The sequence below is a fragment of the Leuciscus leuciscus genome (assembly GCF_965113295.1).
Source record: "Leuciscus leuciscus genome assembly, chromosome: 25".
Classification (NCBI taxonomy): domain Eukaryota; kingdom Metazoa; phylum Chordata; class Actinopteri; order Cypriniformes; family Leuciscidae; genus Leuciscus; species Leuciscus leuciscus.
This window is the reverse complement of record NC_138724.1, coordinates 26,588,619-26,604,431: the sequence shown is the minus strand read 5'-3', so window position 1 is coordinate 26,604,431 and position 15,813 is coordinate 26,588,619. Positions and strand designations below refer to the sequence as shown.

The 15,813-nt window shown below is 37.0% G+C and overlaps 1 protein-coding gene across 1 annotated transcript in view; it reads right to left on the bottom strand.

Moving 5' to 3' along the window:
- myo5c (myosin VC) overlaps window positions 1–10,065 on the bottom strand; it is a 24,929-nt gene extending 14,864 nt beyond the window's left edge. Inside the window, exons 1-17 of the mRNA XM_082159895.1 lie at window positions 9,869–10,065; window positions 9,473–9,583; window positions 8,763–8,931; window positions 8,536–8,680; window positions 8,238–8,394; window positions 8,015–8,158; window positions 7,834–7,915; window positions 6,819–6,926; window positions 6,601–6,707; window positions 6,251–6,516; window positions 2,806–2,887; window positions 2,572–2,712; window positions 2,076–2,198; window positions 1,911–1,994; window positions 1,688–1,816; window positions 1,016–1,113; window positions 828–914 (exon numbers count right to left, since the gene is read on the bottom strand). Of these exons, the coding sequence (XP_082016021.1) occupies window positions 828–914; window positions 1,016–1,113; window positions 1,688–1,816; window positions 1,911–1,994; window positions 2,076–2,198; window positions 2,572–2,712; window positions 2,806–2,887; window positions 6,251–6,516; window positions 6,601–6,707; window positions 6,819–6,926; window positions 7,834–7,915; window positions 8,015–8,158; window positions 8,238–8,394; window positions 8,536–8,680; window positions 8,763–8,931; window positions 9,473–9,583; window positions 9,869–9,895 (2,060 nt within the window). The 5' untranslated portion in view covers window positions 9,896–10,065. The remainder of the gene's footprint in view (window positions 1–827; window positions 915–1,015; window positions 1,114–1,687; window positions 1,817–1,910; window positions 1,995–2,075; window positions 2,199–2,571; window positions 2,713–2,805; window positions 2,888–6,250; window positions 6,517–6,600; window positions 6,708–6,818; window positions 6,927–7,833; window positions 7,916–8,014; window positions 8,159–8,237; window positions 8,395–8,535; window positions 8,681–8,762; window positions 8,932–9,472; window positions 9,584–9,868) is intronic.
- Window positions 10,066–15,813: the final 5,748 nt, after the last annotated feature.

Genomic DNA, 15,813 nt, shown 5'->3' with positions numbered 1-15,813 from the left:
GTAATTTTGTTATGTGCTTTTGTCATTATTAGTTTTTTATATTTCTATGTAGTTTAAATTTATTAAAACTAAATTTAATACATTTTATTAACACGTTTTAGTAAATTTGTTATGTGCTTGTCATTTTTATCAGTTTTTTTAATATATTTCTATTTAAATTTAATTTAGTTTTAGTCTTTTGTTATGTGCTTTTTTATGTTATTTTTATTCGTTTTTAATATTTACCGGTATATTTACCATTAATTTATTAATGCTAGATATAAATATTAAAAAACTAATAAAAATATGATATATATTTTTTTTTATATATATAAATAAAATATTTTACTTCAGCTTCAACCTAAAACTATTTCATTTCAGTTAGCTGCCAAAGAACCATTTTATTTATTTTTATTTTAACTTTATTTCAATGAAATTTTACTTAATTTTGAAAATGAAAACACTGACATTCTATCCTAAATATATATCACTATAGATATGCCTTCCTAAATATTTCTGTTTTGTGTCATTCAGTCACATGATAACATACACATACAGTATGAAGATCACAGAGTCTTCACAGAAGTGTTCAAAATGAAGTTAAAAAGGCCACATAGTGATGTTTTGATGGTGCTTTGAGAGTTTAGGCTGAACTAAAACTTGTGAGATGGTAGAAGATTTCTGAGAACTTCACATTATAAGTTCTAGTTAATACTTCACAATGCAGACAGTCACCAGGTTACAGCACGTCACTTCCCACAGGAGTAACCAATCTGATCCGACAAAACTCGACAAAGAGTCTGTCGGCTCGGTGAGAACTGGCCTGAGCTTTAGTTAATGCTGGTCACCTGGATGGGTAACTCTGGGCACTGATGCGGATGGTCTCCAGCACACCACAGGCCCTCAGCTGCTGCACCACACGCTTTGAGTCATACCTGAGCAAACGCACACACACACACACACACACACACGGTTTCATTTACTGTATACAACCAACAGAAAGTCCCAAATAAAATAATTCAGGCTTGTCACTTACTCAAATGGCAGTTTCTCCTCATTGGGTTTAATACAGCGCACATAATGAGGTGTAGTAGCGTTCAGCGTCTCCATTAACAGGGACAAGGAACTTCGAAACTGTGATCAGACAGGAGATAAAGATGTTAACGATGATACATATCCTGTAGAGAAAGCCATTGTTTTTTGTCTCAATGAATTGATCGAGTTTATGATCACACTGTGTTCGTGCTACCACTGACCCAGAATGAGCTGTTGTCATATGCATGAAAGAGCTTCTCAAAGTCTTTTTAAACCACTCAATATCATTATTTGTGTGTTACAAGCATTCAAATAATCAATAGGATAAAAGTTTATAGGTTGGATCTAAACACAGCAGATGGTCTGGTTTTGTGGAAAGATCTTTGCTGCTTTCACATGCTGTATTTCAATGTAAACAAACATGGCTGAGCACAGGGCTCTTTCGCAAGTTACATTATTACACCAGTAGGTGGCGACAAGTGACTGTCTATGTCTCACTAATAGAGTATAAAAGTCATAAAGACGACTGTACTTGTCGCCACCTACTGGTGTAATAATGTAACTTGTAAAAACAATATATCTTTTTCAATCAATTTAAATCTTTGAAAACAAGTGAATCGGTCAATCAGTCATTAGTATTACCACTAGAATAGTATTGTCTGAGATTTTGTACCTTGTCTCCTACAGTGGTTCTCAGCTGCTTGTTTGAAGCTTTAACTCTGGGTTGTGCTGGTTTAACTTTGATCATTTTGTGGCCAGAATTTGGTTCCTCCTCTTTAAAAAAGTCTGCCAAGAGTGCAAACTAACAGCATAGAAATTAGATAAACAACATTATAATGACATTAAACTCACAGACACAGATTCAAAGATCATAAAGGAAAACATTAGGTTGATACCTGACTAGTGCGCAGGATGTCGACTAGCTCTTCATAAAGCGTGTCTCTGTTCTTCTCCAAAAAACCTTTACACTGGTATTCTACCTAAGGAAAACAGTTTAAGTTCTTTATGCATAATTTTCACTGTATTTTTTAAGACAATACAGAGAAGAAATAGTCTCTCACCTTATCAGCAAAATGCTGGATCATAAAAGAGTCATTAGACAAACGAGGTTTCTCAAACAGTGGCTTTGAACCTAGAATATTGTACAGCTTTTGCAGCCAGTTTTTATCAGTGCCCTGTGGGAACTGTGGGAGATCATTCAGTTAGTGAAAAAAAAAAACATGCTTCTCCAATAAATCAATGACATTAAATAGAGAACAAGTGGAAACTTTGATTCCAATCATGTTTGGAATTGGAATTTCATTATGAAGTCATACGTTTATGACAATTTGTGTCCTAACCAGGTCATTTTTCTGTCCTTGATACTGTAAAAAAATAACAGCCAATCAGAACATATCAGATGCTTAATATTCAGCTGCGTGCAACCAATGAGATTTCAGTGTGGGCGGAGCTCCACAGCAAGTCGCATAAGAATTATAAAAAATGGCCACTTGCTTGTAGCGTGCTGCGATTTACACTGGTTAGGACAGAAAACTTTCACATCCGTGTTATTCTCACCAGACACTCCTCATCCAAAAGGTCCAGGATGCCCATCTTAGACTCGATGAGATCAATAACGGGCTGATTGTCATAGAAATCGATCAGCGTCCACGGAATGTCCTCTTTCATGTACTCCTCCTGCTCCAGTTTAAACACGTGCTGATGGGACAGATGATCAGAGATGTGTTTTTATCAATAGTTCCACTTCAAATCAAATTGATTTCTTGCTAAATAGAATAAAAAGGTACGCACCAGGTTGAACTGCTGTTGCAGCTTCTCGTTGGCGTAGTTGATGCAGAACTGCTCGAAACTGTTAACTTCAAAGGTCTCAAATCTAGAGGAGGCCGAAAGACAGAACAACATTAGAAAAAAGCTACACTAATGGACCCTTAGTTTTCAGACTGTGATGACACAGATTTCCACAGTTATTAACATTGTAATTTAGCAAAGTATTTTATTATCATTTAAAAAAAATCAAATTTATATGCATTTATAACACTGTACTTTGTGTTATATTGCCTAGGCATTAAAGTCACCATGAAATCAAAATGGACAATTCTTGATTTGTGGAATATTGCAGTATTCATTATAAATGATTTATCTGTGCATATCATTCGTTTTTAAATTCATGTGCCTCATAATCTTTAATCAAAATAACTTCGCCTCCCTCTTGCAGCGACATCTCTTCTATGATGATGCGTTTACTGTCATGAGGGCGGGGTATGGAAGTAGAATAATGTCAAATGTTTTTGAAATAAAAAGCCTGTTGAATTGCACTACTTGAAAAAAAATAGGCATTGCATTAACCATGCTTGCATTTTAATGCATTGCATTTTTAGTGCTTACATTTTTATGGGCTGAAATTCAACATGGTTCAATATTTAAGCTGTGAATATTTCAATTAAAAACATTTCAAACACCTTTTCATTATTAAAAATTCAATAATCCATATTCACCTTTCATATTTCACTTCCAAAATATTCAAACTGTTTAAAAATACAACCAATAATATTCAACAGGCAATTTTCGGTCCATTTTATTTCGCTTTGCAAATTCGCTTCCACAAATTCAGTGGTTCAATTTCGACAGTAAATTCAACATTGACGTCCAGGAACTGCAGGAAAAGCAGTAGATTGCCGAGCACACTCTCCATCTGCTGTTAGTCGACCTCACCAGCAGATGGTGCAAAAGCGCGTGTTGAAGACCAGCAACAGTTAGAACAAGTCATTCATTTCATTCATAAAACTCATTTACAGCAATGTAAGTGTATTTGTGATTATTATAACGGCTGTTTTATGTTAAATTCAGTGTCTTCACGGTTACTTTTCCTGTGTAGCCTACATGCATCTTTCTCTACCGTGAACGAGATTATAATGTTATTCCCCGATGCGGATATACAGATCCAATGTTACATTTTTGAGGTTGACATATATTTCTCTTGGTTGTTTAGTTGCCTTAACTTTAGCCTATATTGTGGCGATGTGCTGCATGCAGGCTATTAGGGTTTCCCTCAATACTTAAGGATTCCCCTGCTGGACATATACAACGCTTAACGTAGCTTAATGGACTACAGTGATGTAAAAGACCAAACTCGCAGGCAAGCAGATGGACTCAGAATAACGCGCAAAGCTTAATGCTGAGCGTTTCCCAGTGATAGACTGGCATACAGATGGCTTGATGTTGGACATTCGCACATTTAGGGACCGTCTCTAAAGTGTATACGACTTTGGTATACACGTTTCTAACTCCGATAGCATTTGAATAGAACGACTTACAGTCATAAAACCAACTGTAAAGTGTTCATTTAGTGTCAGGCATAATGCGCACTCTTTGGATTTTTGATATTTATTCAAATAAATTTAAGTTTGCTATTGAAGTTAGAAACGTGTATGCCAATGTTGTATGCAACTTTAGAGACGGTCCCTAAATGTGCGAATGTCCAATGTCAAGCCAATTTTTACATTTAGTCATTTAGCAGACGCTTTTATCCAAAGCGATTTACAGTTAAACTAACAGTAGGAGGACAATATGCAAGTGCTGTGACAGTTTAAGCTAATGCAATACACGTATGCATACTATATGTATGTGTTGATTTTATGCCAGTATATCACGAAACGCTCAGCATGAAACTTTGCGCGTTAAGTTCATATTCTGAGTCCATCTTCTTGCCTGTAGCCTATAATAATAGCCAACAGCCTACTTCCCTAATAAGGTGTAAAATTGGTCTTTCATATCACTATCAAAAGTGATCATCCTTGAGTATGAGGTATTGAGGGAAACCGATTATAATCCTGTTCATGGTAGAGAAAGCTGATGACATGTAGAATACACAGGGAAAGTAACAATGAAGTTATTGAATGAAACATAAACAGCTTTTGTGTGTTTATCATCTTTTCCGCATATACTGACACAGATAATCATTTTCATTTTATGAATGAATGTCTCCGTCTACAACACGCGCTTTTGCACCATCTGATGGTGAGGTCGACTAACAGCAGATGGAGAGTGTGCTCGGCAATCTACTGCTTTTCCTGCAGTTCCTGGACGTCAATGTTGAATTTACTGTCGAAATTGAACCACTGAATTTGTGGAAGCGAATTTGCAAAGCGAAATAAAATGGACCGAAAATTGCCTGTTGAATATTATTGGTTGTATTTTTAAACAGTTTGAATATTTTGGAAGTGAAATATGAAAGGTGAATATGGATTATTGAATTTTTAATAATGAAAAGGTGTTTGAAATGTTTTTAATTGAAATATTCACAGCTTAAATATTCAACCATGTTGAATTTCAGCCCATAAAAATGTAAGCACTAAAAATACAATGCATTAAAATGCAAGCATGGTTAATGCAATGCCTATTTTTTTTCAAGTAGTGCAATTCAACAGGCTTTTTATTTCAAAAACATTTGACATTATTCTACTTCCATAGCGGGGCAACATGTCTCTCACATGAGATCCACCAATAGCAAACCACAACCATTCAATTCCCCATGAACAAAATCAAGCCCCGCCCTACATATTTTCTTGTTCAAGAAACCGTTTTACTCAGATATACGTCACGTTTCATGCCGAATTTAAATTACATAGCTACTGCTATGTGAGTGACATCATATCATGAATTGAACATCTTTCTGCTATAGGACTTGACATTTTTTGCTCACCAGTCACTGTAGCCAGTAGTTAGACACTCAGCATTTTCACCGGCCACAATTTTGACATTGATATCATGGGGAAAAACTGCCATAAAGAGATTTTAATATTATCTCATAAATGCAGCAGGTTTATTAGGCTGCTGTCACTTTAACAACTGAAGCACAGATCCATTATACTCTTACACTTGCATTTTCTATCTCAAATGTTTACGTTCACTTAAAACATACAGTAACTGACTGTTTTTACGTAAACACTCGCCAAGACCGGCATTTTGACATTATTTTGTGTGTATTTGACTGTTTAAGTGCAATAAACAGCAAAAAAGAACTCAATGTAGTGCTGAGAGGCGGCTTTATGCAAGGAGTAAAATTAAAATTGAAGGAGTAAAATGATGTGCAGTCCCACGCTGAAATTCAAGCCCTGTAACACCAACAATATTCATCCGGAGCAAATGAAACGAGCGAGTGAGAGAAGGCGGGTTTGTGTCACTCGCTGACGGAGAGATGAGAGAGAGAGCAGCTGGGATCGTGAATGCAACGTACCCATAAATATCCAACACCCCAATAAATGAATGTTGTTTCCCAGGGACCATTAGTGCCTGGTTGATCTTGTGGATGACCCAGTCGAAAAGATGGGCGTAGATGTGTTTGGCCAGGGCATCGCGGGCATTGACGGCACGTTCCTTGGTCCGCGGTTTCACCACCGTCTCCGCTGACAAGACTATCCGTCTGTGACACAGCCAGCGGCTCACATTGTCCATGTTGACACTCATCAGGTCACAGAATATGGCCAAGTGAGGGTCTCTGGACTGGAGAGAAAGCAGAAAGTATTACAAAATGGCAATTACCAATTGAAAAAATTGTCTAAAACCACACAGAAAAATATATCTTACACCGATGGATGATTTTTCAGGGCTGTTCGCCTTGATGACTACGTTTCCTAAATGCAGAATTGCAGCGAGCACCTTAAACACATCAGCCTGGAAACTGTCCTTAAGACCTGAAGAGAAACAAGGCAGCCAGAGGAAGACCAGGATTTGACAACCACGTTCTTGATGAACTGCTAAAATGAATCAGATGTTCGATGTTTTTGTAAATATCAGACTGTTACCCAGTAGATTGAAGGTTCTGAGTGTTTCTGCCATATCAGCACGGTCGTCCACACCCTCGATCTCCGTCTCACCACCCAAACGAGTGTAATTAAACTTCTCTGCACCCACTAATCAACAGATGAAGAACATGCCAGCATTACAGACAGAATTTCCACTCTATATTATTCATCTAATTTTGCTTATATGAACTGAAAGCTGTTCTCTATATATTTTAAAGAGTAAAATATTAACTTAAAGGGATAGTTCACCCAAAAATGAAAATTCTGCCATCATTTCCAAACCTGTATACATTTCTTTCTTCTGCTGAACACAAAATAAGACATTTTGAAGAACCTCTGTGACCAAACAGTTGATGGACCCCATTGACTTCCATTGCATTTTTTTAATAAATTTTTTTGGAAGTCAATGGGCCCATCAACTGTTTGATGACAGATTATACATTCTAGACATATAATATATTATTAATATATTCTTCAAAATATCTTCTTTTGTTTGGAACAACTTGAGGATGAATAAATTATGAAAGAATTTTTATTTTTAGGTGAACTATCCCTTTAATGTCAATTTAACCAGTCTACAATCATGATACAGACTTAAGGTACTTTCTTGTACATTTTTAAGTATTTTAAGTATTACTGCAAAACAGCATTCAGTATGCAATCATAAATTATAATGCATTATCTATCTATCTATCTATCTATCTATCTTTGTTCAAAAAAGTTCTTACTTTTTGGCAGTAAAATCAGATATTGAATTACAATGTAAAGTCAAGAGTTATATAAGTATATAAGTATAGTATATAAGTATATATATATATTATATAAGTACATATATTTTCAGAAAATGTATGTAAAGTATACAGTATACAAACCGCAAAAATAGTACAATTACAAGTAGTGCAGTTATGATTAAAGTCTTTGTCGCTTCCTGGACTCGACATAATTTCATCTTTTGTAGCTATTCCTATTTCTGTGCTTAGTAATAAAATCACATGACAAGTACAGAAACACTCACAGAGTCTCAAGCCTTTGAACTCCGGTTGATTTGCACAAGCACACATTTGGTAGAAGATGTGATAATTTCTCTCATTCTCTGACTGCAGGGGGAACAAAGGAGATATTATGAGTTTTGCACCTTTATCATTTAGTTAATCTGTTGCTAAAAAGTCAACAAAAAGTGAAAAAGCTCCTTCAACCTGAAACACAACCCTTGACTTCTCCAGAAGGTACGTCCTCATGTTGGCACCAATGATCCGGTATCTTTTGTCGAAGCTGATCTCAGTGTACTTCCCGAATCGACTGCTGTTGTCATTTCGGGTTGTTTTTGCATTTCCAATGGCCTGTGAACACATCAGATTATTTTGTGATCTGATCCTGCTGGTCGAAAAGTGTTGGTTTGGTTAAGAAACACAGTTTTACCTCAGTTATCGGGTTGGATGCCAAAACTTTATCCTCCACCCGAGTTTTGCTACCAGATTTGCTGACCACAGCAAAGTATCTCATAGCGTACCGAGCTGATACGGTCTTTCCGGCCCCGGACTCACCGCTCACAATGATAGACTGATTCTTGTTATTCCTGCAGTTTGAAGATAAAATATCTCATTTTGAGCTCAGCCTGTAAAACCTGCACAGTTGGTTATTCAGCATATGTTTGTGTCAATCCAAAACACAAAGTCTTCCTGAATCAACCACGGTTTAAAGGGACATGGCACTTCACCTGGCCATTTGTTTGTAGGCCTCTTCAGCCACAGCAAACATATGAGGGTCCAGGTCGCCCATGTTTTGACCAGAGTACGCATGGATGACTGCATCTCCATAGATGGGAAGCTGTTTATATGGATTGACTGCCACCAGGATAATTCCTGAGATGGTAAAAATCATGGTGATGTTCTCACATTAAAGAAAGGGGTTCATATCAAGAAAGCCATTCTATAGGCAACCTACCACAGTACGTATAGATGATTTTGGACTCGACAAATCGGACTTTGAGGTTGTGTAGCACGGCCGGCTCGTGAAGGTAGCTGAGGGCCGTGAGGTCATTCTCTCCCACCAGGATATCCGGATTACGGAGGGGTGGCAACTTCTCACCCCCTTCCAGAGGATACAGCAACTCCTGAGAGAGATTCACAACTCAGGTCAGGTACTATTAAAGTCAAAGCTTCTAATAGGGTGATTAAACGGTTAAATTTATAATGACTTTCATTATGAACATCAACAAGAATTTTTACCCTCAGGTACCATTCGCTCCCATTATAAAGCTTGGAAGAACAACCAGGATATGATTTAATATAACTCAGATTGTGTTTGGCTGAAAGAAGAAAGTCATATAGGATGGCTTGAGGGTGAGTAAATTATGAAATAATTTTCATTTTTGGGGTGAACTAACCTTTTCTTTAACCATAATAAAAAAATAAAAATAAAAAAAAAATCCATAAAACCATAAGGAAAACTCAAAAACCCGAGGCAAAAAAAGTTAAATAAAAATCCCAATAAGAAGGTTCTTGAACATTGAAGGTGCTGCAAATAACCCATTAAGAACCTTTATAGTGCAAACTATTATGTGTGAAAATGCTCATTTATTAAATTATGAAAATAATTCTACAAACAGCTGCTCAGTTTTCAGATTTAAAGCTTTAATAGAGGTTTTGTCTTACCGTCCCATCCTCCAGCTGTAGTTCCAGCTCAGTGTCTCCAGGCTTGAAATCTGTCAGAATCTCCGCAGATTTCCAAACATGTTCGGAGTCGGGGATCCACACCCTGTTATACTACAACAGAAAACTCGCATTACATTGCGATTTTATAAGATTGTGCTTTGGAAGAGATTTTGTATGGCTTGTTTTTTTTTCTTGTGCGTGCACTGCGCTTTCAACAAGAACAAAACTAATGACCATATGTCACAACTATAACTAACTTTTTAAGTTTGACTCAGTAATTTCGAAAATAAAGTAATCTGACAAGTTCATTATCTTCTCAAATGCACACATGCTAGACTAAAATATCATGTTAATAAACTTGCTAAACACTTCTGAAAAGTGATTTGTTCCTCATACCTTTGTATACAACTCCGACAGAGCCATGACAACAGGAGTCTCTTCCGATTTATTTCACATTAAACCGCTTTCTCATGATTAAACTTACAAGTGAAACTAATATTCATACGACTGACTTTTTAGTCATGACACCTGCTAAAAATCTGGAAATGACGGTGGGAACTTCCTCGCTCACCTGCGATCGCCGGCGAAACTACAAGTCCTACTATAGAGAAGGTTTGGGCTGCTTAATATTCATGAGATTCACGGACCAGTTATAAACATGCGGCGTATTCTACAAATTATACTCTTATAACAAATTATAAATTATAATATACTGTTATACTCTGAATATTTCAACATTCTAAAATTCGAAATGTTAAGTTTATATAAGGTCATAAATAAGTTTAATTGTCTAAATAAACTGTAAGTGATAGCCTACTACACCCCCAGGTATTAGAAGCCTATTGCACTTTAGATTTAATTACTGATTAAGAAAATAGAGTTAAAAATCAATACAATAAGGCAGGAGGGAAATTACAGGAATTATTATGACAAGCAAGATGGATGATCATGGAAAGAGAAAATATTATAACATACTGATGAAAACATAAAGTGATTAAACATTTATTTTAAAAAATATATAAATGTTGTTAAACCACAGTGGCACACGCTCCTTAATATAACATGTAATAGGAATAGCCTATACAAAATAAAAAATGTAATTAAAAAAAATTATAATAAGGTCCAGATATGACCTATTTAATATTCATGAGATAATCCTTCTCCATAGTGGGCTTCGGGTTTCGTGAACTTTGACTGCTTCCCATCGCGCGCGAGCGAGTCTCGTGACGCTTTGCTTACCGTAGGGGTGTGTTCATTTGAACAAGGATTTGACACCAAAGGAACAGGATACTGCTCTTACTCATTCAGTGACTGCACAAGTATGCAGACATATGATCAGATGTTTGGACACGAAGACAAGTTTTCTCTTGGCTTAGTGCAAACAGATTAAAATATACAAAAGCGAGACAGCTAAGCTAAATGATCAAAATTATCAGGTTTTAAAAATCCTTAATCCATGTTCGTATAATATAATTGTTTTGCATTTTGTGGAAGTATGTGTAACGAAGTTATCTACGTGATTCAAATTCATATGGAGTCAATGCATGACAATATATAGAAAGTCTTTATAGCAATTAGTTTAGCATGTTATGGCAGATAAAATGCAATGCTGTCAAATATATATAAAAAAGTGAAACCTGTTGCATTACAGAGGATGTTAGATCATCGAGATCAGTAGTATGAGCAAGATCAGGTAATACCAGTTCGTCTTCTCTGTATAGTGCTAGGAAAATACGTGTGAAAAGACTTTGACAATTAAAATAGCTGAAATTATTGAAGCATATAGGCTTTGGTCCTGTGGAAATCTGGAAACAATAACAATGCAGTTACCCTGAGATTCAAAATTAAACTAAATGAGACTTTTTAGGCAGCTTTTTTTGTATCAAGGCACCTCCTGAGAAAACCATTTTTAGGGGTTCAAGTGGTAGAAACCCTATTGTAACTGTTAAAATTTCCAAGGATCAGTAATCTCCACTAAAATTGATCGGGCGCAGACCAAACTGTAAGTCATAGAGACTTGAAACTTTGAGGGATGGTAGTACTCACATCGTCTACAATGGCTCGCCCCAATCGACCTGATGGTGGCGCTACAAAGATCAAAAGTATGTAATGGCTCATCATAAATTGTTTGCTGTAGGCTTAAGTGTCTTAAATCGTTGGAATCCTTGGCTCAAGACGAACTAAATTATTTGATCGTCACCCTGGCGAATTTTTTTTTGTATTTTGTATTTTTCGAAAAAAAACAGTGCTATAGGGTTTATGTAAATTTTAGGGTTAAGGATGTCACTAACCCGGGAGGAAAAGCAAATATCTTCCTTTGCTTCGAACTTTGAGCGTTGTAACTTTGCAGATGTCCTTTATGCTCAAACAGCAACATTACACACTAACTAAAGTTAGAAAAGTGAAATCATAACCAACCACCGCTTTAAAACATATATGTCCTTAGTAAATTGCCTGTTTTGGCTGTAAATGGTATTTTCCATCATTATCTAGATGGTACAGGGTTGCTAAATAAATAAATAAAAATCACCAGAAAAAAAAAAAAACGTTTAAATGTGTCATTTTGGTGATCAAAGATGAGTTTTAAGGGTTAAAATTATTGACTACAAAAAATATTTTTGGTTTTAACGGCAGGGGGAAAATCCCAGTAGCACCTCACTGAAGAATCACTCATGGAAGCTGCTTCGAAACACCCCTTTGCTGAGGGGCACGGAGTTACTGAATTTAATCTAATTAATATTCATAAGCCAAACTTGCGCCTGGACACAGCGTAATTAATATTCATGAGCCATAACTTCAACATCTACTAATAGTTCTGACTCATTCAGCAGTGGTGATACAGCGCCCTCGGATAATCTCACCACTTCCCTAAACATTTAGCCGCATTAGAAACCACTGATCAAAATCACTGATTTACTCATTAAATAGTTTCACTTTCGATTTGAAGTAAACTGTCATTTCGTCTAAAAATGGTGAACTGCGGTCAAGTCTGAGAAAAATGAGCCAGGTATGAATTCACCAGTTTACTATTTCCTTACTTAAAACGTTTTTAAAGGGTAACTAAACCCTAAACCAACTTTTTTTAGTTAATGATCTGTAAGAATGGGGCTTTATTAGTGCTGTTCATTGATTCGAGTAACTTTTTTGACATATAAAGTGTTTTAATTCTACAATATGGTGTAAAAACGTCTGAGTGCTGCCCTCTTCAGGTTGGCTACTGCAGTTGAATTTTCCTTTTTTTTTTTCTATTGGATGTTTGCGGTGGTACGTGACGTAAGCAGGTTCCAGCTCACCACGCCCTCCCTTGGTACGAGCTACCACGCGCATAGTATTGCATCAGTTTAGGATAGCTTCAAGTTAGCGTAGATTTATCTGTATTTAGTAGGCTACAGTGGTCAGGAGGGTAGGTGTAGTGTTGCGGGTTGCAACAGCACTGCTGGACTGCATAGCTTTCCAGCAGACTTGGAAATTAGGCGCCAGTGGAGCTCAAGTGTGCAACCTGCATTTTACGCGGGATTGCTGAAAAGCGACGCAGTGCCAAACGCTGCTCCTCCTGCATGGACTCCACCACCGCAGGTCCGCAGCGACGTCTTGATGTGAGTGATCATAATATATAATCACAATTTATGGTTAGGCTAAAGTTAATCCTCTGGGGTCGACAAACGCGCCCGGCGCATTTTGCTGGATTTTTTCCACATAGTGGCAAAATATGAATATGCCTACAGCAGTGGTGGCTGCTGGTCTTTCAAAGAGAGGAAGCTCATTTTCGGCCTACATCATAAAAATTATTAATTTATCTATACGTAAATTCTACGTTCCTTTTCAAGAAAATGCTCTGTGAAAAATGAATGTAATAATATAATAAAGGTATAAATAATAATATAATAAAGTATAATAATACTACTAATAATAATGTTTTTTAAATTATTTTAATATTTTTGAATTATTACTAATAATAATATAAAAAATATAATAAGTAATAATATAATAAAGGTATAATTGTGTGAAATGTATTATGAAAATTGGCTAGCAATTTCGACAAGCAAATACCAAGAAATGATTGCAGTAGTTTGTCTTTGAAAAATCATAGACAGTAAAAGAAATGGACACAGTGACCCCATTTATAAGTATGAACTTTTTACTGACCTCCTTTATTGGATTCAACGGAGAAAAGTGAAGTCAATTAGAAGCACTCACTTCCTGATGGTCGAGCGTACTGCGCAGACTCAAACTGAGCTTGACGACATAGATGTGACGTGAGCAACCCGTCTGTCTTCTAGTAGCTGTGCCAAGAGAAATCTGAATCATTCCCTTCCAAAACTTGCAGAGACGGAGAGTGTGAGTAGGAGGTGTCCTTGAGCTAGGAGCAGGAGAAACTTTCGCTAAGTATTCTGATTAATTATTTTGTCATTTTGCCTCCACGTCCCCCCGATTGCCCGCGAGCTTCACCTCCTGTCTATACGGTAATTTCTCTACTGTGCGACAGAGAGGCGCGTGGTTATGACGCAATCGTTAGCCTATTTTTACAAAAACTGCTTCTACGGGGCCATAACGTAAGATACAAGGTAATGGAGCCTTTTATACATTTTCGTGTTTCTTTAGAAATAAATAATGGACAAATGGAGTCTTTAAACGCCTCAGATGTAAAGTTATTCGCTGTCAAAGTGACGCCAAAATGAATGAGAGTCAATGGAATGCTAACAGCAAGTGGGGGTCTGCTAATCAATGGCGGCGCCCGGGGAAGCTTCAATGTTTTCTGAAACATTGGCCCCCTGTGAAAAATCCGCGATGGGACTGAGCTCGAATAGCTTCAACATCAGCGACTTTTTATTGTATGAAATCGCTGTCAATCAAAAGGAGATGCAGCCTTTGAACAGACCCGGCCTCCAATCATCACGCAGAAGCCCGGAGTCCAGGCCAGCCCACTCCTCATTCACCCCAGAGAAGCTGAGCGTCCGTGGGCGGGACATAATCGCAGCATTTATCCAATGACTGTCTAGTTTTGAAGCACTGAAAAAAACTGTTCGAAGCAGCCCCATAGAAGTCAATGGACGCTGGGCTTCAACAGGGAAATGCACTGTGACGCTACGGGAATGTGAGAAGGAAATCGAGTTAGCCGACCTGCTATATGTAACTGATTCTGAACGAACTCGTCTTTGAGATGAACGTTTTTAATCAGATTAATCAATCACTGAGGATACTTTTACACAGCAACAGAATCCTGTTTAGGTGCTAAAATGATTGTTCACACAAACATGTTAATGTTGAACTATGGCAGCAAAGACTACTATTAAAGTAATAAAATATTTAAATAATCTTTGTCATTCTTTTTGATTGATTGGTTTTATTTGACCTTTATTTTGACCCTTTTGTTTAAAATACGATACAGCTTTGCATAAAAAGAAACAAAACAAAGTCAGGATAACACAATAAAGCCCTAGGGCTTATTTCCATTGTGGTCCCGGGGGGAGAGGGGACAGAGCAAGTGACCGCAAATCAAGCATCAATCATCACATCCATATATGTATTAAATAGAACCGTCAAGACAAAACAGTAAAATAATGTCATACTAAGATTGGCAACTGAGCCATTTTTTCAATGCCTGCTTAAAACCTCCTAAACTTCTAATCATCTTTAGATTTCCTGGCAACCTGTTCCACAAGCTTGTTGCTACATACAAAAAGGACTCTTTACCTAAATTACTCTTAACTCTAGGAGGTACAAAATCAGTAGAGCTGCCCCTGGTGGAGTAGCTGTGAACATCTCTCACTCTATTAAAATAATTGATCAAATATTTGGGGACAGCCCCATGCACAGTCCTATGTACCATGCACAGGTGAATCTTAAGAGATTCGATCTTCTACTTTTAACCACCCAATAGTCTCAAAGTAAGAAATATCAAGATGAGATCTCATGGGGAGGTTCAAAATAAGCCTTATAACCTTTTTTTGAGCAGTCTGAAGCCTATGTTTCAGGTGCTTTAAGACACCATTGTACCAAGAGCAACATGCATAGTCAAAATAAGGCTGAATCATAATCATTTTCATGCAATGAAAGTAAAAAAAACACACCATAAATTAGTCCATTCATCTTCTTCTAAAGCCATATAATACCTTACTAGGTTTGAATTCCATACATGAAGTCCCTTCATTTTAACATGCATTTCATTTAGAGAAAATTAAAATCGGCTACAACAATTGTTGATATAATCAGTACATACGGGTGAGGGGTTCGAATGCCGGTCGCCATGTTGCCCCTCCATCTTGAAACTACATTCGCCAAAGAGGGACATACCTGTAAATTCAAGCTTCGCCTTTCGCGCTTTACACTCAGTGACACAG